General features: G+C 34.8%; 3 protein-coding genes across 3 annotated transcripts; 2 read left to right on the top strand and 1 right to left on the bottom strand.

The window, feature by feature from the left end:
- Positions 1-484: 484 nt before the first annotated feature.
- On the bottom strand, positions 485-6,945 carry LOC116144214 (asparagine synthetase [glutamine-hydrolyzing] 3). The gene is made up of 15 exons (XM_031429662.1): positions 6,784-6,945; positions 5,994-6,132; positions 5,742-5,837; positions 5,300-5,441; positions 5,063-5,158; positions 4,239-4,333; positions 3,748-3,909; positions 2,924-3,004; positions 2,605-2,826; positions 2,383-2,517; positions 1,865-1,945; positions 1,598-1,684; positions 1,361-1,468; positions 893-1,168; positions 485-803 (listed from the first exon to the last, which is right to left on the bottom strand). Exons 1-14 carry the CDS (start codon positions 6,861-6,863, stop codon positions 983-985), a joined length of 1,710 nt encoding a protein of 569 aa, XP_031285522.1. The 5' UTR covers positions 6,864-6,945; the 3' UTR covers positions 485-803; positions 893-982.
- Positions 6,946-12,988: 6,043 nt separating this feature from the next.
- LOC116144240 (UDP-N-acetylglucosamine transporter ROCK1-like) lies at positions 12,989-16,532 on the top strand. Its single transcript, XM_031429698.1, has 7 exons — positions 12,989-13,287; positions 14,088-14,136; positions 14,213-14,439; positions 14,768-14,966; positions 15,059-15,202; positions 15,821-15,895; positions 16,044-16,532. The coding sequence occupies exons 1-7, from the start codon at positions 13,154-13,156 to the stop codon at positions 16,203-16,205; spliced, it is 990 nt and encodes a 329-aa protein (XP_031285558.1). The 5' UTR covers positions 12,989-13,153; the 3' UTR covers positions 16,206-16,532.
- Positions 16,533-20,184: 3,652 nt separating this feature from the next.
- LOC116144176 (cyclic nucleotide-gated ion channel 1-like) lies at positions 20,185-23,286 on the top strand. Its single transcript, XM_031429632.1, has 6 exons — positions 20,185-20,260; positions 20,873-21,507; positions 21,616-21,801; positions 21,914-22,194; positions 22,615-22,723; positions 23,104-23,286. The coding sequence occupies exons 1-6, from the start codon at positions 20,185-20,187 to the stop codon at positions 23,284-23,286; spliced, it is 1,470 nt and encodes a 489-aa protein (XP_031285492.1).
- Positions 23,287-24,557: the final 1,271 nt, after the last annotated feature.

The following is a 24,557-nucleotide window of genomic DNA, read 5'->3' as shown; positions in this document are numbered from 1 at the left end:
AATCTGACTGTCAACGACCGCAAAAGTCTAGATCTGACGGTCAAAGATATGGCTGTCACAGATCTGTAAATTATCGACCAGTTTCAATCGTTTGTAAACCATTCTAACAGATTCCGACTACTATCGACGATGGTTACCGAAATCTGACAAGTATATATGGATAAGGGTGTTTTTATAATTTTAAACTTTTTTTTAGGATATTTATGAAATTAATAAATTTAAAGAGTCTAAAAATAATTAAAAATATATACTAATATTTCTCAAATAATAAACCAAACAAGTATTTTAAAAATATGATTGAAAATATAAATAGAAATAATAAACCGAACGGAGTCGAGATATTTTAATAACAAAGAAGGATACATTACCGAAACACCGTGACTAAAAATACTGTACTGATAATGTTATTCATATTGAATCATTGATATCAAACTATGAACTTAGAATCCGTTTCACTTAAGATCCTTGACGTGATAAAAAATGATTACAGATGCAAACACAGAATCAAGAACCTTCTATTATTCCACGAACAATAAAGAACCGATGATTAAACTTCATACAACAGAGAAATTAACACATTGAAATGTGAAAATAAAAAAATAAAAAATATCCGCGGAAGAAACCCTAGTGAAAGGGGAAAGTGAAGTACTTGAAAGAAAAGAATTCTCTACATGGCCTAGCCATTAACCAACAACATTGAAAAGATTGGAGATTAGATATTTTACATAATAAACAGCTCTTCGACACCTGTGATTATGATGTTAATCTGCAGGGTTCACCACAGCACAACTTTATCGCAAGATCTGTCAAAATTGGAACAAATCCGTCAATGAACGGGATAATGACATGTTGAATGCTTCAAAATTTTCGATTGAATCCAATGTTACTGTACCTTCATTGTCAGTGATTAACCTTAGCCCTGTTATTGTGCCACAGATAAAAGAGGCTAGAAAGTCCTCGATCAAACTCTTGATGTCTTCAATCAATTACCATTCATCGGCTTGGCAGGTTTAGGGTCTGCTGCTTCCTCATATGCAGCTGCATGCACACCAAGGGCAGCACGACCAGATGGATCCAGATTTTTAGACCATGCGGCGTCCCACTCTACTGCCTTAGCGGTACTGCAAGCTACACTTGGACCTCCAGGAACAGTTGATCTTGCGGCATTCTACTCAAAAAGCAAATTTATCAACATTGTGTTAAAAAATCTCATGGAAAGAAATAAAATTTAAATTCAAGGATCGTTATTACAATCCCGGACAACATCTAAGCTTTCATTTCACTGCCTACATGCTTTAAAAGTCAAACTAAATACAGATGAAATAATAGCCATGGCAGAATCTTAGACACAATACCCCACCTTTGGAAAGAATTTCTCAAAGATAGTTCTGTAGTAGTATGCCTCTTTCGTGGTAGGAGTGTTTTCAGGGTATACATAGCTTGCATTCATCAACATTGCATCAGTAACCTGAAAGTTACAAAGCATAAATGAGTCAGCAAAGCACTGATACATCCTCCTGTTTTTCTTGTGCTAATGACTGAAAAGAGTTGAATTGTAACAGATCAAATCTATTAATAAGTTAAAACTATCACATACATGCTGGTTTGCATGATCCCTTAGGCCATCAATCCAACTGTAACCAACTCCGTCACTGAATTGTTCCTTCTGCCTGTATAATATGTGCTTTACCAAAGAAAAAAAAAAAAACAAATTTAGCAAATCCAAGCAAGCATATTTGCACAAGGGTACTGAAAAATGATAACGGTCTGACAAAAAATATTGCAGGGAAAACGATAGGAAAAGCAAAATGATATAGAGCATTAGCTCATGGTTGAACATGTTCAAAAGCAGGAGGTGAAAAACCTTTGGCAAGTATGGCTTCTCTTCATCATCAAATGCATTGCGTAAGACCCACTTCTCTATCCTTCTAAGATCAGGCCTGATCTGCGATCAGTGAAAAATTTGCTACCATTAATGGTATATAAGCAGTAATCAAGTTTCCCGGCGTTTAGATTATAGAAACAATTATGTTGACATACTAACAAAGTAACATGATAAAAAGACCTCTCATAAAATATAATCTGCAGAATGTGTCAAAAGTGTAAAGATAGTATAATACAAGGACCAGATACACACAAGTATTTTCAGATATCATGGCTCAAAGAAGGTAAAACTAGAGAACAAAGTGTGAAAGGAGAATCATACATGCAGTAAGTGAGAAAACAAATCCATCTGATTCACTGTTGTTTTCAAACAAAATGAACTCATTTTTACTCATCACAAGCCAATAATTCGAATCATAATCAGCTTGTATCATATAACAAACTATGGTACATATACAGCTCAAAATAGAAGAATATGTAGGTCAAGAAGTTCTATACCATTTTCCATTCTGGATCTATACTCATTGCAAGGTCAATGAACTCTTTATCTAAGAAGGGTACACGGGCTTCAACACCCCATGCAGAGGTTGATTTATTTGCTCTCAAGCAGTCATAAAGATGAAGAGCTTTAATCTGTTGAAATATCAAATCGACATCAGAACATTGAGATATATGAATTTCGTGCAAAGTAGTACATAAATCCTCATTTGGATAGAATACCTTTCGACATGTTTCTTGATGAAATTCCTCTTTGTTGGGTGCCTTGTGGAAATACAGATAACCTCCAAAGATTTCATCTGAACCTTCCCCAGATATAACCATTTTTACTCCTAAAGATTTAATTTTTCGAGACATAAGAAACATTGGAGTGCTAGCTCTAATAGTGGTCACATCATATGTTTCAATATGGTAAATGACTTCCTCAAGAGCATCTATTCCTTCCTGATATTGCAACAAAAAGTAAGACATAATTTTCAAGTACCAAGGATGCACACAATATATCATACTCCTAGTTTTTGCTGGAAAAACATGAGATTACCTGAACGGTAAAGTGGAACTCATGGTGATGAGTTCCAAGATAATCTGCTACCTCTCTGGCGGCTTTTAGATCTGGAGAACCCTGAAGAATGAAAATGTGAAAGGAAGTAAATTAATGGAAAGGAAAGTAGAGGAAAAAGACTAATAGAATCTCAAGAAGAGACAATTACACACAACAAAACTAGGAATATCCAAAATCTATCAACGTTTTCAATACACACTGAAATGGAAGAAGTTTGCTATCTCTCAATTTAGCATCAAGTAACTCGCAAACAAAATTTTTCAAAGTTATTGGTCTGACAATATCTGCCACATAAAGCTTAATTAAAATTTCAACTATCTTACTAGATAAAAAGTTGAAGAAACTTACACCAAATTGAAGATAAAGTAAAGTGGTATTTCTCCTTATTAAGAAAGGGGTAATCAAGGATTCAACTCAATTTTCAGAAGTGCAGTCGTAAGATACTCCTAAGTCTGTATTTAAAGTGCACAAAAGACAGGAAAAATGCATGAACATTCAGTTTGACACTGAATATCCATTTGGAAGCAATCACAGTATTTGCAGTGTATATAAGCTGGCCAAGGTTACCCTATACTTCATAGAAGGAGAATAAGAAATCACAAAGAATAAACATAAATTGGAATTCCCTTTAAAATTCATCAAATTGGATTTAAGATAGACTACTACACTAAAAGGAAAGGCATGCGATGTGATTATGTAGTCCTCACACATTTAGAAGGAAATTACAGTGAAACAACCAAAAAATATAACTATATACATATACATAGAAGATGAGTATATCATGTGAAAATAAGAATTGATACCTTCAAGCCAATACAAAAAGTGTGCAACTGAGACCCCCACTGACAAGCAGCTTCTGATTCAGCTAAATAGCGGGATGCCACAGCAGCAACAAGTGATGAGTCCAACCCTCCAGATAGAAGCACACCAAAAGGTACATCTGTCATAAGTCTCTTTAGCACAGCCTACAAGAGATCAAGAGAAAAAAAAGTTAAGAATAGTGCTCTACTTCAGGTGTTTCTATCAAAAAATTTCCTGCTGAACTGGTTAACTATAGCCCTCTCTATCTCTCTTATTATACTTCTAACTCCATCCATTCATGGTAGCTAGAAAACATGGCCAAGAGAATATAGGTCACTCCTTCCATTTTCCCCTCTATTTTTGTCCAACCAATTGAAAGCACTTCCTCATCCAACTTTTCCTTTCAACTTATCCTCCAACCAATTGGATTTTAAATATATCAACATTGAGAAAATACTGAGTTCAGAGAATATAAGGACAGTCCAGAGCATGCCTTCTCAAAGGCCCTACGTAAAAGCAGGGGATCATATGGAGTTGAAGGTATCTGCTCTGAATACCAAGGTGGGTTGTACCACCTTCTAATAGCTCCTGCAAACGTTTCAAACAAAAACAACAGATTTAGAGGGTTGCATGCTATATCATACAAATTCACTATAATAAATGCATTGAACTGCAAATGTTTTAAACTTAAAAAGTTATACATGAAGGAGCATAAACAATATTAAAGAATTGATGGAAAACAATTCTTTCCCCCTCTACTTTTTGGTAAAATTAGTCCCTGATATAATAAAATTTAATTTAGTCAAGTAGCAATTTAACACATGACTAATTACTGTGAGTTCTTTTGTCTAGCTCAAACCCATAAAAGATTTTTAACTATCTTGAGATTACTAAGTCAATGTGTGAACCAGCTATGGGAAGACCCAAGAACTTAAGTGTCCTCAGGTCCATCCCATGATTATGTAACCTAAGTAATAAGTTAATCTAGTTATTAGTTGATCATCACCAAATCCAATCATTTGCATGCAGTCTTTGAAGTCATGTATGAATAAATGAGATTAATTGAATAGAGTATTTAAATGTAATTACTTATAATTTGTCGTGGTTTTTACATTTTTATGTTAATATTATCATAAAGTTCGCCTCCAATGTAATTTTTGGGTCCAACCATTAAATATAACAGTATTTCTATTGAAAAAAATAAAAGTTAATTCCATCATGCCATAAACACTCACTATCTAAATACTAGAAATTTTAAGAGAGAAGAAAAAAAGGAGATAACAATTACTGAAGTATCCCAACTGAAGATATACAAACCTTCTTTGCTTGAATAAATATGCCCTGGAAGGAAAGTCATGAATCGTTCACAATCATCACTCAAAGCTTTCATTTCTGAAGCAAACCATATTGATCCTGCAGGGTAATCAGCACTTTATAAATGTGAAACTATGAATTCCTTAGAAGGGGAAGAAAGAATCAACACAAAACTGAAATAAAAACTTGTAGTCAGATACAAAACAAAAGCTGAATCATCGTTTTAGTCAAGTTACATACCATCAAGACCCCAGCCCATATAAAGTGGGGTAATGCCAATAGCATCCCGAGCAGCAATGAAGCTTTTGTCACGAGTGTCAAGGAGGACAAAAGAGAACATGCCATCCAACATGTTCACAAAATTTTCTCCATATTCTTCATACTGGCAAAATAAGTAGCTAAATTAAAAAACAACAAATAAACATAAATAAAAGAATTAATAAAGTCCAATTCTTATTGAAAACAAAAGTTCAAATGTCCCACGCTACCACTATAGAGTATAAAAATTACACAGCCCTATGGCTTTCAATTACTTCATAAGTCTAGCAAATGTAGGCTGCATATATGCAAATAAAAGATCTGGAGGAAAGAAAGAAAGGTATGCAATATTCCAGTACTGAAGCTGTGATAGAAACAGACAATGAAAATCAGCCACAGGTCACATAATTATTCATATACTTACAAGATGGGCAATCACTTCACAGTCACTTCCAGTTCGGAATGTATGATTCTTCAGCTGCGCTCTCAACTGTTTATGGTTGTATATCTCCCCGTTCACCTAAATCACAAACTTTCATTAGTCTATCATAGGACTAAATCCAAATACCAATACCAATAAAAAATGTAGGTATAGACAATTTCTCTCAGAATATAAATGCATTTGTCATTAGAATTGTAAATAACATTTGTTGAACAGTTAGCATTAAGACATTACGGTGACAACAACAGTCTTGTCTTCATTGTAAAGAGGCTGATCCCCTGAAGTAGGGTCTACAATAGCCAATCGTTGGTGAGCAAGATAGCAATCCCCATGACAATGCAAACCACTCCAATCAGGACCTCTATGACGCAACCTGCACTTCCAAACCAATAAAATCAAAACCACTACACTGTTTGGATCAACAACACGAAAGCTGATTCCATGTAACTGATAAAGTTTACAAGAATTATTTCAATAAGTGCTTCAGAGCGAGTAAAAAATACTTTATAAATAAAAAGCACCGACGAAAGGCTCGTCCAAATAGTACTTCAATCTTCAGTTTTTACTTATATCTAATCTCTGAACTATACAGTGTTTGGATCAACAACAAAAATCCCAATTTCATGTAACTGATAAATTTAACAAGAATTATTCTAGTAAGTGCTTTGGAGCAAGTAAAACTACTTTATACACAGGAAGCACCTAGAAAAGGCTCTTCAATTGCTTTTTAAATCTCAAAAACTGTCATATAAAAGAATGCATGTATTAAACGCTTCTCTTAAAAGCATTTCAAATATTGATTTCCATTAATTATTATCATCAAAAAAACACTTTAAATCTAAATACAAAATTAAAAAAAAAGCATTAATATTTACAAAATAAATAAATGAAAGAACAGATGAACACGCATCAAACATGCGATACCTTTATAACAATCTCACAATAATTGGAAAAGAAAAACGGACGAAATTTTGAAAAAACAAAAAAAACACAAATCGAAAGGGAAGAATGGAGAGGGGAAAACCTTCGAGATAATTCAATGATACGGGAGCGTTTCGCTTGGGAGCTGTCAATGCAACCGAAGACGGCGAGAATTCCACACATGGCGGGCGGGAGGGCGGCTCGTCTCTTCTTCTTTCTCTTGTGGCAAAGTGAAATACTGAAATGAGAAATGAATGAGAGTGGCTGACTGAGCAACTGGCTGCTGAATAGAATGGATTTATACTGACAACTTTAATCACTGCCGTTGATTCTCATACTTTTTTTTTTTTATTCAAAAAGATTCCTCCATTTCGTTTGGTAACTTTTTGATTCTCCCTTTAGTTTAGTACAATTACATGGAGATCCCTTCAAGTTTAAAAAGCATTAACTGTGGACAACTATTAAGATAAATTACCTCAATTTAATAAACTATAAATTTTTATGTGTGAATTCAAGTTTCTGCCACTTTGAAGTGTTAAACTTAGATGATACAATTGTCGCAAAGTTGGTATAAAATGCTCGGAGTTTTATCTTACTATGTTTTATAACATTTTTATATTGCATTAATCTCTAAATAATCCTATCACCTAATGTATTGCTCCAATTAACAAAATCAACAAATGATGTCAACTAATGAAAATTTATAATATAAGTTAATAAATTTCATTAATATTAATTAAACTACGATTTTATCCCTTAATACATATTTAGGAGATGTCGTTGCCTTACTTTACAATCCATTATTGAGTTTACAAGGTCTATTATTTTATTTACTTTTTTATAAATATCTTAAGGGCAAAATCTCTAACATTTTTAGTTCATGATTATGACCGAAACAAGGAAGGTTTGCCTATATTTCTAAAACTTAAAGGGTTATATTGGAATTTTCGAAATCTTATGGATATCTTGTGATTTACCATCTCCATTTTTTACTGTGCATTTGACTAATTTAATCTTTTAGGGTTCCAGTTCTTGTTCAGATTCTTTTGGGTGGGGTCGTTTACGTAGGTAGGGCCTTGAATGGGATATTCGCTATAGACGGTACAACCTGTTAGATTTTTACTTAAAATAAAATACGAATTAGTAAATAATTAAAAAAATGAATATGTTTTAATTAAATCAAAACTCTATGGTCCGTTTAGTTCATTATTCTAATAGTTTATATAATAATATTTTGAAAAAAGTTAAATTGGGCAGGTATTATGATATAGGATTTAGAAATTGATAAAAATACCCCCTATGTTTGTTTATTTACTAAACACCCCTATAATAAAATATTAAAAGCTAACAAAAATACCCTCAACCCACTCATTAAATACGAACAGCCGGCTACCACCGCCGAAAGGTGGCCGGAGTGTTTTTGCAATTTTTAAAAAAATATTTAGGGGTATTTGGTTAAATTAACAAATTTATGGGATTTAAAAAAAAATTGAATAATATAGAATAATATTTTACTGTTTAACTTTATTGAGAATATTAATAATAATATTCCCAAAAGTGAAAACGTTTTGTTAAATATGTAATTTTTTCATTTAGTATATAGTCCATTTATCTTAAAATTTTAAGAAATAAATAAATATCTACTTAATTGGTGTCCTAACATTACAATAATATGAAATTAACCTTTATATATAAGTTGTTAGAGTTTTGTATAGATGTGACGTGACCAAATATATGTATGCTAAGTTGCTAACTATAATGTAAACTTTCGACACGATGATAAAAAGAGGATAACAAAAGTCATGGCATGTGTGCTTAGTGTAATGAATCTTACATCGAAAGCGTATTGGAGAGGTCTTGGGCTTATAAATGGGGGGAGTCCCTCCACCTAATAGATTAATCTTTTGAGTGTGAAACTCTCACCTGTGACAAGTAATATCAGAGTAGACCCGATCCATTTTTCGATATCCCGTCAAGCATTCACGCATAGGAATTCATGTGTGATTGTGGGTCCACATGAAAGTGAGATGAACGGATAGACAGGAGACCCTACCTATGACGAGGACGTCACAAGATTAAGTGGGGAAGAATGTAATGAATCTCACATTAAAAATATATTGGAGAGGTCCTAGGCTTATAAATAGGGGGATTCTCTCCATCTAATAGATTAACTTTTTAAGTGTAAAACTCTTGGCGCGTGAGACTGCATCCTCTTGGGGCCAAAGCTAGCCCATATAAATTAGCAAAACAAGTTAAAATTGTCGAAGCATTCGTCTCGATTCTCTTATAGTAATAAATGTCATTGTACAATAAAAGGTTANTTTGAACTGGGATATTCGCAATTGTTAGATTTTTATTTAAAATGAAATTTTACAACTAATACGAATTAGTAAATATTAAAAAAAATGAATATGTTGTAATTAAATCAAAACTCTATACAACGGTTTGTTAAATATGTAATTTTTCATTTAGTATATAGTCCATTTATCTTAAAATTTTAAGAAATAAATAAATATATACTTAATTGGTGTTCTAATATTACGATAATATGAAATTAACCTTTATATATATATATTGTTAGAGTTTTGCATTGGTGTGACGTGACCGAATACATGCATGCTAAGTCGCTAAGTATATTGTAAACTTCCGACACAACGATAAAAGAGGATAACAAAGCCTGTGGCATGTGTGTCTAGTGTCACAGTCTGTCTGGGAGTTTCATACCTAAAAGACTAATCTATTAGGTGGAGGAACTCCCCTCACTTATAAACCCAAGACCTCCCTAATACGCTTCTAATGTGAGATTCGTTACATTCTCCCCCACCTAATCTTGTGACGCTCTTGTCACAGATAGGACCTCATGTCTATCCGTCCACCTCACTCTCATATAGACCCACAATTATACGTGAATGCCCTTATATGGGCGCTTGACAGAACATCGAAAGACAAATCGAATCTTCTCTAATACCACTTATTACAGGCTCGAAGTTTCACACTCAAAATGTTAACTTATTAGGTAAAGAGACTCCTTATTTATAAGCCTAAGGCCTCCCTAATACGCTTCTAATATGAGATTTGTTATACTAGATAAATATCCTCTTGGGGACCGAAGCTAGCCCATATAAATTAGCAAAATAAGTTAAAATTGTCAAGGCATTCGTCTCGATTCTCATATGGTAATAAATGTCATCGTACAATAAAAGGTTAATTTTGTTATTTCACAACATTATGAGTTAAACTTTTATGGAATTTCATTCCTTAGATATTAACCATGTCAAATGTCTATAATGATTTTTCTATGATGTTTTTAGCGTCAATTGAATATACGACAAATAAATTTATTGTTCCAAGATAATTTATATCAAAATTCGACCAAATTCCATTATTTGGTTCTTCAAATTCTCTTTTTTACTTCTGAAATAAATCTTTTAATAATTGATATCCATAAAAAACTTAGTATATTTCTAGTTCTACATTAAATAATAATAAAGTGGCTTTACTTATAATATACGCCTAGGTTCAATTTGGGAGTTTTTTTTCTACTAGTTTGGAAGGGTTTTTAATTAGACTGATTTGAGATATTTTAAAACCATTATTTGCCAGAATTTTTATGTACTGATTTTAACTGGCTCAAAAATCCCTCAGAACCAATGTAATGTATTTTTTAAGGGTTTATAAAACACTCAAAATCGGGATGTTTTAGTTAGTTTTAAAATTTTATTCCACAAATATCATATCCACTATAAAACTATCTCAATTATATATATATAAAAAAAAGTTTACCCATACTATGCACGTCTTCAACCATATTAAATATAAAATAATTTTAAGCAATCATATTAAAAAATTATTAAAATTTCATTTCTAGATCCTTTCTTGAAGAAGTGGAGTTACAATTTTTCAATTATTCCAGATGCTGCAAAGAATGAGGAAAAATGATGAGAAGACTTTATCACATTTTAGAGTTGGGATATTTTTATGGACATATATGTAAATTTATCATTTCAAAAAACTGTTAGAGCCGCTGAAAAATAAACTCTCAATCACATATTAAGTATTTTAAAAACTGTTACTAAAAACTCCTCAACACAGCTACGATAGTTTCCCTTCAAAACTACTATAGTGATTTATTCTTATAATGATATCATAAAACTCTCAAACGCCCTATATATTATTATATAATTATAAAAAGTTGGGTTCCGTTTTGGTTCTTGAGAGATTCTCTTATGATTTTGTGCTCCAAAGTCAAGGGATTTAAATTTTGTGCCATCGTGTTGTCCCTTTCAATGGCTCCTAAAGTCAGATGACAAATTTGACCAGTCACTTACTCAGACAAAACCGAAGCTCATGGGCCATGGGCCATGGCCCACAGCCCAATCGCATTTTACATTTCGTATATTGATGGGCTGACAAATTTACCCTCCATTTAACTCACAATTTAATTATTACTTAAGCTTTTTAAGATTATTATATAATATAAGAGTCCATAGAAAAAATATAAATCTGTTAAAAGATACCATTTACGAACATTGTCGTGAATTTATTTAAAGTTAGAAGAAATTCAAAAAATATAGTCTTTCAATCTATCCGACTTTAACTTTGGAATAAGAAATCGAGTAAACGACATATTGTCACCCAAGGTTTAGCAAAATCCTATGTTGGTACCACTAGTTTCAAAAATTTTAAGTTCTCACCCTTAAATGGACATCATTACCCTTTTTTTAATAGTTAAAGGCTAAAATGGTCATTTCAACAACCTGCATTTTTACTCGACTTCCATTCTTCTCGGCTAGTTTCTGGGCGTTTTTGTCATTGTAAATCTGAGCTGCTACCACCATTCGATCCCTCATCATCTCTTGTTTAAAACCCATATCACCTCGTCGCCTGATCACTCACTATTTTCTAGAAAAGGCCACTGTTTTTTCGTGCAAACAACCACTTTGCAACCGCTTTTCCAATCGTTTTGTCAGCCGGAAATCTTCACTGCCACCACCATTTAAACCCCCTCTATTTGCTCTATAAAACCCTTGCCTCCTTTTGCCTCACTTGCTCACTGGTTGTCGGTTACGATCGCCTCTTTCCGCCAAGGGAAAGCTTCTTTTTGTGACTTTTTGGATCAATTTTTTTGCAACCGCTGGTTCATGCCAGTTTGGCTTGATTCTTGCGTTGTTGTTTTGATAGGTTGTTTTGGTGAGGGCTGGTCGGTGGTTACAAAGGTGGTCTAAGTGACTGGGTGTTCGTTGCGACAAATTCTTGAACACCTGGTGTGCACAGAAAGGGAGGGGGATAGTGAGTCGCTGGTAAGAGGCAATCGACCCGAAAAAAACACCTAAACAACACAAACTTCAAAACAATCACCCACTCCCCAAACATAACCAATTCACCTAGTCAACTCCATAAAAACTCCAATTTAAACCCAAATTCACAAAAAAAAAAAAAAAAAAAAAAAAAAAAACTCGCAAGAAACCTTAGAGGAACTTGTCGACAATTGGAGTGCTAACACGGTTTGGGTTGTTGGGGTTTTTTAAGAGGAGAGGCTAGTAGGTCTATGGGTGGTGAGATGGTGGATTTTGGAGTCGGAAAACCGTCGGAATCGGGCTTGATAGACTGTGATTGTGCGAACAAAAAAATTGTGGTGGTCGACGAACGACAACAGCATGCGGTTGGAAATGAGAGAGCTTTTGGAGAGGGAGATGAGAGGATCCTGATGGTGGTGCTGGATTGGTCACTCGGCATCGGAATAAAGGCCAAATCAGGCCTTAACGACGGTTTGGTGGGTGGTGGTGGTGGCTGAATGGTGATGGTGATAGTGGTTGGGTCGGGGGCGGTATGATAATAACACAAGTCAGAAGTCAAAATCATTAATTTAAGGGTGAGAATTTAGAATAAATACAATCAAGGGGATGAATTTGGGATTTCGCTAAACTTGGAGTGGCAACAATCGTTTACTCTAAGAAATCGCTCAAACCGATCTAAAATATACATCAGAATCATCTATCTAATATTATTATCATAAGAGTAACACTGTACTTATAGCCAATTTATACAAACTTTCTTTTACAAGATTGTTGGGCAAGAGTTTGTCGATCTTAAATTAGATATAACTACGTTATATATGTAAACACGCTGTAATATCACATCAGTAATATTTTGACGTCATAAATTTCCTCGTGTGTCGTGAACCAATCATGTGACATGTGTCATGACGGGCCATGGTTTGTTTGTTGGCTTCACATATTGGAAAATTTTGAAATGAAAATAGAGAAAGTTCTCATTTTGACCATAAAAGTACCCTTTAAAATATGCTCTTTATACTTAAAAATAGATAAAATATAATAATAATAAAACCATTTTCAAGTAAAATCGAATATACTTTTCTTCACAGGCAAGACGACGATTTGCAATTCAATTACATAGGAAAGCAGAAAAAATCCAAGTGCCAACACTCATCCTACAAATCGGAGTCGCCGGAAATGGCGCCGGCGGCGACCAAGGGAACGAGTCCACCAGTGAGCTCGCAGAAAATGAGCTCAAGGGTTTTACTCTACTCCATTCTTCTCACTCTTCAATACGGCGCGCAGCCTCTGATCTCCAAACGTTGCACAAGGTATCAAACATGGATCTCATTTCATTCTTGTTGCAGTTTGAGTGGTTCTATTATATGGGTCATTAACATAATTTGATAAAAGATCGAGTATTTTGGTCAATTACTGTTCGTGATCATTGCACGATTTGATTGTACTCGTACAACTTTCATTACTAGATAGTTTGAATAACAACTGCCATATTAAATGCATGTTTCTCACAGAAATTGCTGGGAAAGTAGTTTCCTTTATAACTGCTTGTTCTGCTCCAGTGTTTGATTCATACTTGGTGTTAGTACCATTTGGTGTCATAGAATCTTCCTTTGCTATGCAATTTAGATGGGAATTTTTATGTTATTGGACAAGTAGTTTTTTCAAGAAATTGCTCATTTGCATCCAATAGTTCATTTATACATGGTATTTAATTGTCTGGTATGATTGAATCTTTATTGCTTTGCAGTTTGAATGGGAATTGCTTTGTTTCCAGGCAAATAGTTTTCTCAATAACAGCTCATTCTCATTTAATTCTTCATTAACATTGTATCCATATTGTCTATTATGGAAATTCTCTAGTCAGGATCGTCTGATATAAGAAGCTAATTGTGGTTAAGCATGGTCCTGATATAAGTATAGTAGGACGGTCTTGACTAAAGAACTATTCTTGTCTAATATATATCATTGCTATTACTATATAGTAGATCTTCTTGCTTTGCATTTTAGGTCTTGGATTTTGTTCTGCACTTTTATTATATCCATGCATAATAATTTACACATATTGTGACGATGTGTGCAAGTCATTAACTCATGACTGCTCTTCCTACAGGCGAGAAGTCATTGTGACTACATCTGTCTTAACGTGCGAGTTAGCAAAGGTAATTGTTGTACTACAAATATGATCTTGTTTCATTAATATGTTTTCTCTCTTTCAAGTTCTTTTCATGTCATTAGGTTATATGTGCCTTAATTCTCTTGGCAAAAGAAGGTACTTTGGGGAAACTATTCAATAATTGGACTTTGATTGGCTCATTGACTGCATCCGGACTTCCTGCAGCTATTTATGCACTGCAAAATAGCTTGCTGCAGATATCCTACAAGAATCTTGATTCACTGACCTTCTCCATGCTGAATCAGACAAAAATATTCTTCACTGCTTTCTTTACATATATAATATTGAGGTATTTATTGATTCTCCTCTTTGTTTACTTAATTTGAACCAAAGGAATTTTTTGAGTTATATAACCAGTTGACAGTGTTTAAAAACTTCATATATGGTCTATCATTTACAGATGGGATATTAGGGTGTTGCTTGTCTTTTTGGTTAGAAGTTTGAATATGACTTGATGTCAGAATTTGAAGAGTGTGTGTGTGTGTGTGTGTGTGTATGTGTTTGGTGTAAATTAAGGCTAACTTTTACTTGGAAAGTATCTGATGGAGAAAGTAAAATCTTTTTGACTTACATCTGAACACAAAAATCTAAATGACTTTTGGACTCAACATGTCTAGGCAGAAGCAATCAATACAACAAATTGGGGCCCTATTTCTCTTGATCATGGCAGCTGTTCTTCTAAGTATTGGTGAAGGCTCCAGCAAAGGTTCTAGTACTGATAACCCTGACCAAATTTTATTCTACGGGATTGTGCCTGTCTTGGTTGCATCTGTCCTATCAGGTCTGGCTTCTTCTTTGTGTCAATGGGCTTCTCAGGTTAGCTATAGACTTCTCAGCTCTCCTTGCATGATTCTGCAATCCTATACCCTTGCTGATTTTGTGTTCACTTATGTTTCCTTTTATTACAGGTTAAGAAGCACTCCTCATACTTGATGACTATCGAAATGTCTATTGTTGGTAGTCTGTGCTTGTTAGCTAGCACCTCTAAATCTCCAGATGGAGAAGCTATAAGAAAACATGGATTCTTTTATGAGTGGACTCCACTAACTTTGGTAAGCATCTTCTTATCATTTAAAATTTTTCTGCTGGTGAAGACAAAGAGTGACTGTGGACTCTTAGCTCAAATATTACAGTTGGAGTGTGAATGATTTGGGCTTCAAAGTTAAAGGGGAATGAAGTTTGGTTCTTTAGTCTTCTAAATTGCTTATAGGTGATATAGTATCCTTGCTTGATTGAGATAATCCTCAACAGCCATTTTGGTTTCCGGCCAATAATACTTTACTCCAGACATCTTTTTTTGAGTTGACAGTAAAACTCTTTCAATAGTGGTTCTTTTTCATTCAGTTCTATTGTGAGTATTGGAGTGGGTGTCTGTTTACTTCTTTATTCATTTTACTGGAGCCTTTCACAGTCCTCTCACCAAGTTCACTGCACATTGACTTTTGTCAATAAGTATGTATGTATGTATACACCTTGTCCCTTTCCTAGAGCCCACCATGCTTGTCCCCATCTCAGGCTAGATAGAAAATGTGACATCTGAGGGCTTTGTCTTCTTGTTCGTTCATGGAAGTGCTAACCTCTGATAGTTTCCTGGTTTTGTTGTATAAGCTATGACGATACATTTACACACGCACCTCAAAATTTAACAAAAATGTTTTGTTCCATTTCAGATCCCTGTTATAACAAATGCTCTTGGTGGAATTCTGGTTGGCCTAGTTACAACACATGCTGGTGGCGTTAGAAAGGTAAGTTTGAGTTTGTGCAAGTAAACAGTTTTTTGGACGCAATATAGGGGAATAAAAGAAGTCGGTGATGTGGTTTCTGAAATGTTTTAATACTCGGTCATTGTTATAAAAAAACTTATATTAACAAATCTGCATTCCATACATGCAGGGGTTTGTCATCGTATCTGCACTTCTTGTTACAGCCTTCCTGCAGTTCATTTTTGAAGGGAAACCACCTTCACCGTACTGTCTCATAGCTTTTCCCCTTGTCGTTACTAGCATCTCAGTCTACCAGAAGTATCCATACAAAGTCAAAAAGAAGGAAGCCTAATCCTTAACCACTACAATGTGGCAGATTCTATTACAATTACTCAATTATACAGTTTCCATTTGGTCTCTTGTAAATCCTACTTTGCAGCAGGGGAGTCACCGGATTTTTAGGAGTGTCCTCATAGAATCGAGAAAGCAGATTCTGTTTGCTTTCATCAATTTAATGAAATATTTGACCTGAGTAATAGTTAATTTTCTTCACAATAGAAGAAAAATGAGTAGTGTTTTAGCTTATGACCTCTTTGGGCATGGCATAATTGTATGGAAGAGTAGTAGATTGTTAAGTTCTCTTCAACACTCCCCCAAATGAAAGCGCGTTTTTTCTCCAAAATTGAAATACACACAATCTAAAGTTTACAAAATCTGGCATTAACACCTTTTTTTAGTGAAAAACCTCCCATGAGATTGAAAAAGAGCTCGCTATAACTAATAACAACTCTCATCAATACTATAAATCCTCCTGCTTCTTTCTCTTGGGATTTCGACATACAAATGGTGAGAAATGTTAGTCTTATAAAGAGTTATAAAAAGAAACCCTCCTTTAAGCCTAGAGGGTAGCGCTTCTTTGAGTTGTTCATAACCGAGTCGTGGGGGTTGGCCCCCCTCTGAGCCCAAGTTCTGACGATGTTGCCCTCCCAGGAGTCTCAGCTCATGAGTTACAATCGGGTCGCCTCTTCAAGCAATGAACTTCGAGTTTGGCTAGGTGTTTCTCCAACTTGAGGATTAATTCCCTGTTGCTTGAATGGGCCTCCACTAGTTTGAAGTTAGGCTAGCTACCGATAATACTTTCAAAGATGTTCAGCATTCTAGCCCTTAGGAATCCTTGAACCATTCAGTAGCTCTAAGTGGAAGGTCCCTAGGGCGATTTTCTTCGACATTCGATAAGGGCCTCCCCAATTTGGTCTAAGTACTTCGGAACTTAGCTCCCTAGTGCTCGGAAGGATCTTACCTAAGACGAGGTTCCCGACCTCGAAATCCTGGTTTTTGAATTTTGAATCGAAGTATCTTTTGGCTTGTTGCTGGTATAAGGCAACACATAGCTAGGCCTTGTTTTGATGTTCCTCAATCAGTTCTAGCCTTAAGCACATGAGAGCTTCATTGTTTTCTTCACTGAAAGCTTCGCGTCGGAACGTGTCAAGTCTGACCTCCACTGAGGCCATAGCTTCACAACCATATGCTAAAGAGAAGGGGGTTTCTTCTGTCGCGGTCCTTGCGGTCGTTCGGTGTGCCCGTAATACTTCGTGGGGTTTGTCTGCCCAATTACCCTTTGATTCGTCGAGCTTCGCTTTCAGGGTATGCTTTATGACTTTATTTATGGCCTCAACTTGTCCATTGGCCTAGAGTTGGTAGATCATCAAGAACCCTTTCCTAATGTCGAGCTTGTCGTAGAAAACCTTGAATTTCTCATTATTGAACTACTTCCTGTTTTCTGTAATGATTGTATGCGGTATGCCGAAGTGACATATGATATTCTTATAGACAAAGTCTTTTAGCTTATTGGTCGTAATCATCACCAAAGGGTTCAACCTCTATCTATTTTGTGAAGTAGTTGACAACGACTACAGCATATTTGACTCCGCCTTTTCCCTAGGTAGAGGCACAAGCAGGTCAATTCACCAGATGGCAAAAGGCCATGGCCTGGATAGGGTGACAAGCTCTTGCAGAGGGGGCCTATGGTATGATGACGAGTTGCTGGCACTTATTGCATTTTCGCATAAAGTTTGCGAAGTCTTCATAGACAGTTGACCAATAGTATCCTTGCCTGAGGATTTTGTAAGCCAAGGACTGCCCCCTAACATGATTTCCACATATACCTTCATAGATTCTCCTTAAAATGTACTCTACCTCATCGCTATTTACACATCGTAGTAAGGGGCACTGTATTCTCGCTTATACAATTTATCTTTGATTAGAGTGTAACGAGCTGACTTAGTGCAAGAGTCCTAGATTACCGAAAAAAAGGTAAAATAAATTAATTGTTTGGACATAAATTAATTTTTTATTTGATATTGAAAACATATAGAATGATTAGGATGGTCCCAACTTGCAATGATTGGATTTCACAAAATTTGGTTATAGAATCTTTAATTGGAAAATTAAGGTCAATTAATTAAGGGGTCAACTAATTTTTTCCGGACTTTTAAAATACCATTTTATTACTTAAATTTATATTTTGGCAGCAAATAGAGAGCAAACTCGTTCCAAACTATTTGAGTTTTTAAAGAGGGGAGGCCAATGAGTTTTTTAGTGGTGGAATATTGGATTTTGGTGATTGTAATTGGTCAAAATTTGACTTGAGAGGGGCAGCTATATAAACCCTAATTGCTCGATTTTTAGTGATTAGTAGGGTCGACAAGAGTAAGGTTTGAGGGGTTTTGCTCAGTAATAATTATGGAAGAGAATTGTGGTGGTATAGGGTTGCAACGATGCCAGAATTAGAAATAGAATATAAATTTGAATAGTAATATAGTATTTTAAAAGTTTGTGGATAGAAAAGTGTTATTAATCTATTATTTGGGGTAGGATAAAGCCGTTTACTCAATTTTTTACATAATTAGATTCGGTTTGACTCTGTTCATTAGCTTTAGTCAAATTCATGTAACGTGTACATGCCTCGTTCATTAAAAATTAAGAAACAACTTCTTTGCTTGACGTGTGCTCCTGTATAATTGTAATTGCAATATTCTATCATATCTATAATTTCCAATGAGTGAAATTAATAGTACTTAATTTTTAATTATATATAAGTCAGACACATCATGTCATGTGTCATTTGATACAACAACACATTGTATCAATTTTATTAATTGAAATTACATATATTTCTTAAAATTTAAAAAAAAAAAATATTGTCCAGGATATAATAACATGTGTTAAGATTTATATCATTTAGTTTTGAAATTCAAATATTAAATATATTTCTTAATATTTCCCTAAATAATTAGAAATTTTTTGTCGAGTAAATTTTATTTTTGGTGTATGATTGGAAGTAAACAGAAACTATTATTAAATGGTTACCCTAATAATTATAATAATAATAATCAAGCTAAAACTTATTGAAAAAGATTGCCGTCAAATATGCTCCATATGAAGTAATAAATATAAATAAAAAATAGAAGAGAAATTGTTAATTATTAAATGGGCCATGGCATGCTACGAGTAGGTCACACGTGGACATGGTATGCCCAATTGAGACTCATGGTATCTCAGGACTTCACCAACCATGACCCTTTTGAAATCTCAGGACTTCACGTCTTCATCAACCACGACCCTTTTGAAATCGAGTGGTGGTACTTTTACATCATTTTTATTATACTGGCATATATTACAGTAATATAAATTTTTAATTATTTTTAATTTTTAATATTATAATAAAATTAGTATTAATAGAACCCTAAAAATGTAATAAAAATAGTGTAAACTTTAATTTTAAAATTTTGAATGTTGAAATGTTAAACCTTATCAATCCCTTCTCACCATCCACAGCTTCCTACGCCTTTCGCCACAGTTTCGGTGCGCCTTTCACCACTGTTTCAGTACGCGTCATGAGCCATGAAACGTAAAACTCTATTCTTTCGCTTAATGAAAATGGTGTAAAGGTAGCATTAAAAATTTGAATGTTGAACCTTATCAATCCCTTCTCACCATCCACAGCTCCCTACGCCTTTCGCCGCAGTTTCGGTGCGCCTTTCACCACTGTTTCAGTACGCGTCATGAGCCATGAAACGTGAAACTCTATTCTTTCGCTTAATGAAAATGGTGTAAAGGTAGCATTAAAAATTTGAACGTTGAACCTTATCAATCCCTTTTCACCATCCACAGCTCCCTACGCCTTTCGCCGCAGTGTCGGTGCGCCTTTCACCACTGTTTCAGTACGCGTCATGAGTCATGAAACGCAAAACTCTATTCTTTCACTATAAAATAACTCATACTTCTCCATCATCTCAAACGTTTTCTTTTGTCTACAAACACACTCAACAATGGCCACCCTTAAAGTTCCATCTCAGACTCCCCCTGCAATCGAAAATGCTGATCAACTCCGAGAGGCTTTTGAAGGTCTGCTTTTGATCACCCTTTTACTTCTTTTTCTTTTTGATTTCATTTTTTTATGGGGTTTGATCTTTTTGTTTCGTCTTCATTTGTGTTTGATGGTCTGTTGTTAGTTCAAGGTACATTTACTGCCTTCTATAATGTTTATTATGATGATCTTTTAAATCAACCATATATAATCTTGACCGGTTCTTGGTTTGACTTTGAAGGAGATTTTGTAATGTGTAGTGTTCATAAGATGGTGTGGGATCTATGTATAATGTTGGTTTTGTAAAGGGTTGTTTTGTTTTGTTTTGTGTTTTTGATTGTTGATTTGAGTTGTAAATGGTGATCTTTGTTGATTGTATTGTTCTCAATGAATGTAAAGCCCAGATGAATCTCCTACTGTTAACTAGAATTCATTCTTTAAAAGATCAGCTATTTCAAGAACAAATTTAAAGAAATTCAAGGATTTCACGTTGGTTATCATGTAGGTGACCGTTTGTGTACTTGTTATATTGTTGAAATTTTGCTAGTTTAGCTGTAGAACATCAACTTCAGAAGCGTAAACTTTTTAGTCATCGTCTTTATTCTTATTTCTTCCCTTAACTAATTAACTTTTCTTGGTCTGTACTTCAGGTCGATTGGGTGTATGCTGTACGGACATAGAACAAATTATGCCGGTGGAGCCGTCACAAGAAGAAAGTTACTTAGCCCGCAGAGCTGTGGGAAGGGATCGACTCACTGATTATAACTATGATAAATCACTAGGATCTTGTTCCCTTATAGACATTCCCGAAGTTGAGCAGCCCGAGCGACCACGAGAAAGAATTTACCCTGGCTCAATAGCTTTTGAAACGAAGCAAACGATCATCAGTGACATTCTTGTAAAAGTCTTGTCTATTATAATTATTATAAGAGATAAAATCCCTTACCCACGTGGAGTTTTCTGGAATTGGACTTTTCTGATATTGTGTGTGATTGCAATATTCTTGGATCCTTTGTTTTTGTACATTCCTGTGATCAATGATGAGAAAAAATGCCTTGGATTAGACAGGAAGTTGGGGAAATTGGCTATTGCTCTCCGTTCCTTTATGGATTTCTTTTATTTGATCTATACATTTTTCCAACTGCGTACTGATTCTCCGGCTGCTTGTTTGCCATATCAACGACAACCAAGTTTCGAACTGTATCATAGAGCCCCCTCAAATGGAAAGAAATACTTGCGGCGTTTCTTTCCAGTTGACCTTCTTTCAATTCTTCCACTTCCACAGGCAAGCGCTTACTCTCTCAGAACTAAATATTCTTTCTACAAAAACAGTTATATCAGGTTAATTTATAGCATATAATTAGAAACATTTTCTGTGCTGTAATCTGTCCAGGTGATTATTTTTACACCTAGGAATGCAATGAAGTTGTTGCATTTCTTTGTTATCTTCCACTACATGCCGAGGTTAATACGGATCTACCCATTATTCAAAAAAGTTAAAATGACTTTTTACGAAATTGATGATGCTATATTCACCAAAGCTTCATTCAATCTTCTTCTTTACATGCTGGCAAGTCAAGTAAGTTAAAAACTTTTTAACATCTGTTTGAGGTACATTCTTTACAAAGGTTAAACTTTAATTAGGAAAAATTAGCAGTTGAAATCTGAAAGTGATATGCTGTTGTGTTCAGGTATTTGGAGCCTTGTGGTACTTTTTTGCTATAGAAAGAGAGACTTCATGCTGGAAGACAGCCTGCCTAAATCATGCTGGATGCATTCATTCGCCTTTTTACTGTCATGATAATTTAGGAGACTACACCTTTTTAAGCGATTTGTGTCCTGTGAAAATTTCAAATACAACTCTCTTTAATTTTGGAATATACCAGGATGCTCTTCAATCTGGTATCGTAGAGGTGACAGATTTTCCACTGAAGTTCTTACATACCTTTCTATGGGGCCTGCAAAGTCTCAGGTTTGTACCTATTAGCTAGAGATTCTTTTCTTTTCTTCCTCTTTATGATGGAAATGTGGAATTTCTATATGAGTTACTAGATCTATATTCTTGCATCAGTAGCTGTTTTGCAATACTTTCTGAGTTACTGTGGCAACATGCATGTTTCTGAATTGAATTTATATATATATATATATATAATAATATATATATTATATAATATAATATATATATATATAATATATATATATTGTGTGTGTGTGTGTGGTTGTGTGTGTGTGTGTGTGTGTTGAGTGTGTGTGTGTTGTGTGTTTCAATTGTTATCTTGGACAACATAATTAACCTTACCGTTAGACGAATAAACTGACTTTGTTTCAAGCATATATCGCTTTTGTGGTGCCGTCACTGGCTATAATTTCAATTAATTTAATTTTTTTGCAGTTCTTTCGGTCAGAACCTCCAAACAAGTTCCTATGTCTGGGAAAAGTCTTCGCGATTTGGATATCTTATCCGGCTTGGTGTTTTTCCTCTTTCTCCTGGGAAATATGAGGTTATATATTTTTCTATTTCCTATGCTTGATGAAGGCAATATACAAACCTTATTTCTAATGAACTGAGCTTTCGATTTGTGTACATATATTCTGCAGTCAAAACTTGTAAAATCAGAGGAGATTGATTGAAGGGACGAGAGATAGAAATGGCCAGGTTTTAAAGGCTACCCGAGCTCCTGCAAGAAATATAGACATCGACGTCTAGGTGCCGAGAAATCGGGCGGTGACGTAGAAAGTTTGTTTAAAATCTTCCCAGGGGCTCCAAGAGCAAAAGACTGCACTCGGCTTAAACTACTCATGAAAGTAAGTTTTGCTGCCTTTAATTTTTATTTTAACATGTATTTTTTTTCTCACTAGTTTTCTGATGGATGTATTAAAGGTGCCAATTTTGGAAAAATGGAAAACAATTTCTGGAGGAAGTGTGCAACCTTCTAAAGCTGCAGCTGTACACAGGGAACGGGATAGTGGGGAGAATGAGCCATTGAAGGATGCACTTTGTCATGGGAGGCAGCTATTAAGCATGCCTAGACACGAGAATTTGTTCGTTATGTCTACACTATAAGAGATGGTGACTTTTTTGGAGAAGTACTTATCCCATGGCTGCTCTAGACTCGTCCTAACTAATGACCTTCCTTCTCAACTAGAACTATTAGGCCCTTACAGATGTTGAAGCCTTTTTCTAACGGCTGATGACATGAAGCCTGTGGCCTCTAAACTACGCAATCAGCTTCACATGTCTCAGCTCCGGCATGCTTACAGGTATTACTCGGACGGGTGGAGGACTTGGGCAGCATGTTTTATACAAGCCACTTGGCGCCGCTATTTTGAAAAGAAACGTGAAAAATCTGTGAGCATGGAACGAAATAGGCAAGATGAATGGCTCAGGTCTGGTGGGATTTCGTCAAGCTCTGGTGCCTCCCATTATAATTCAAAATTTGCTCTCAACTCTCGTCTTGTTAATCGGTGTAATGGTAACAAACTAAAAACAGAGACAACACCTCTAACTCAGAAGCTTGAAGAATCTTTACGTGCAGAAGAGAATCGTTTTCTGGATGCATTGTCTATGGCCAGTGGAAAACCAGGAAGTTTACAAGTCGCCATTTGTGTCATAATGTTTGCTATTAAATCACTTCGTGGAATTCGGCTTAATCGTATTCGTAAGGCAAAGGGCAAAGGTATTGCTGCTGCTTCTGTAGCCTCCCAATCTAGTGTGGTGGTGTTTTGAATTTGGTTGTTATAAGAAAGGTATTATATGTTGATGTCCCCTAAATTACTTGTATGTGGAGAAGGAGAAATTTGAGTGTGTTATGTGAATGGATTGATTGCTGATAAAATAGCAAAAATATAAATTAATAACTTATAATTATTGTTATTATATGACACTCTAGTAGATGGACTTTCTTTAGTGCACATTCATTTTAAAAATTAAAAAACAATTACCACTCATAAACATAATTAATAAAAAAAAAAAATATGAAAACATATCATAATTTTAATAATAATATTTTTCTTAGGCCCAAAATGAAGTCTTTGATGATCATTTGATATTATCTAATTAATTATAATTGTAATTAAATAATAAAATCATGGTAAATATATGAGTGATACTACACCCATAATCTATTTTCACAAACTTCTCTTACAATCCCAAAGTGATAGCTGAGTTGATATTGTTACGTCAATAGGGAATGACCATTCCTTATTGCAAGAATGACATTCCTTACGAAGGTATATACATTCTTTCATAAGGTATAGTCATAATTTATTGAATGAATGATTGTTCCTATCATTCTTTATGAAGAAATAACCGTTCGTTTCTAGTTAAAGTCATTT

Source organism: Pistacia vera, unplaced genomic scaffold, assembly GCF_008641045.1.
Source record: "Pistacia vera cultivar Batoury unplaced genomic scaffold, PisVer_v2 Contig44, whole genome shotgun sequence".
Lineage (NCBI taxonomy): Eukaryota > Viridiplantae > Streptophyta > Magnoliopsida > Sapindales > Anacardiaceae > Pistacia > Pistacia vera.
The sequence above is the reverse complement of the archived record's forward strand: the minus strand, read 5'-3'. Positions and strand labels throughout refer to the sequence as shown.

What these genes read in the sequence shown, in the direction of transcription:
- LOC116144214 (XM_031429662.1), bottom strand. Translation starts at nt 6,863, where the DNA reads ATGTGTGGAATTCTCGCCGTCTTCGGTTGCATTGACAGCTCCCAAGCG. An exon ending in TACGTAGGGCCTTTGAGAAG is followed by an intron (nt 3,910 to 4,238) that starts GCATGCTCTGGA and finishes GATCTCTTGTAG; the next exon opens with GCTGTGCTAAAGAGACTTAT. An exon ending in TTGAGAAATTCTTTCCAAAG is followed by an intron (nt 1,169 to 1,360) that starts GTGGGGTATTGT and finishes CTTTTTGAGTAG; the next exon opens with AATGCCGCAAGATCAACTGT.
- LOC116144176 (XM_031429632.1), top strand. Translation starts at nt 20,185, where the DNA reads ATGGCCACCCTTAAAGTTCCATCTCAGACTCCCCCTGCAATCGAAAAT. An exon ending in ACTCCGAGAGGCTTTTGAAG is followed by an intron (nt 20,261 to 20,872) that starts GTCTGCTTTTGA and finishes TCTGTACTTCAG; the next exon opens with GTCGATTGGGTGTATGCTGT. An exon ending in TTTACATGCTGGCAAGTCAA is followed by an intron (nt 21,802 to 21,913) that starts GTAAGTTAAAAA and finishes TGTTGTGTTCAG; the next exon opens with GTATTTGGAGCCTTGTGGTA.
- LOC116144240 (XM_031429698.1), top strand. Translation starts at nt 13,154, where the DNA reads ATGGCGCCGGCGGCGACCAAGGGAACGAGTCCACCAGTGAGCTCGCAG. An exon ending in ATCTCCAAACGTTGCACAAG is followed by an intron (nt 13,288 to 14,087) that starts GTATCAAACATG and finishes CTCTTCCTACAG; the next exon opens with GCGAGAAGTCATTGTGACTA. An exon ending in TAACGTGCGAGTTAGCAAAG is followed by an intron (nt 14,137 to 14,212) that starts GTAATTGTTGTA and finishes TCATGTCATTAG; the next exon opens with GTTATATGTGCCTTAATTCT.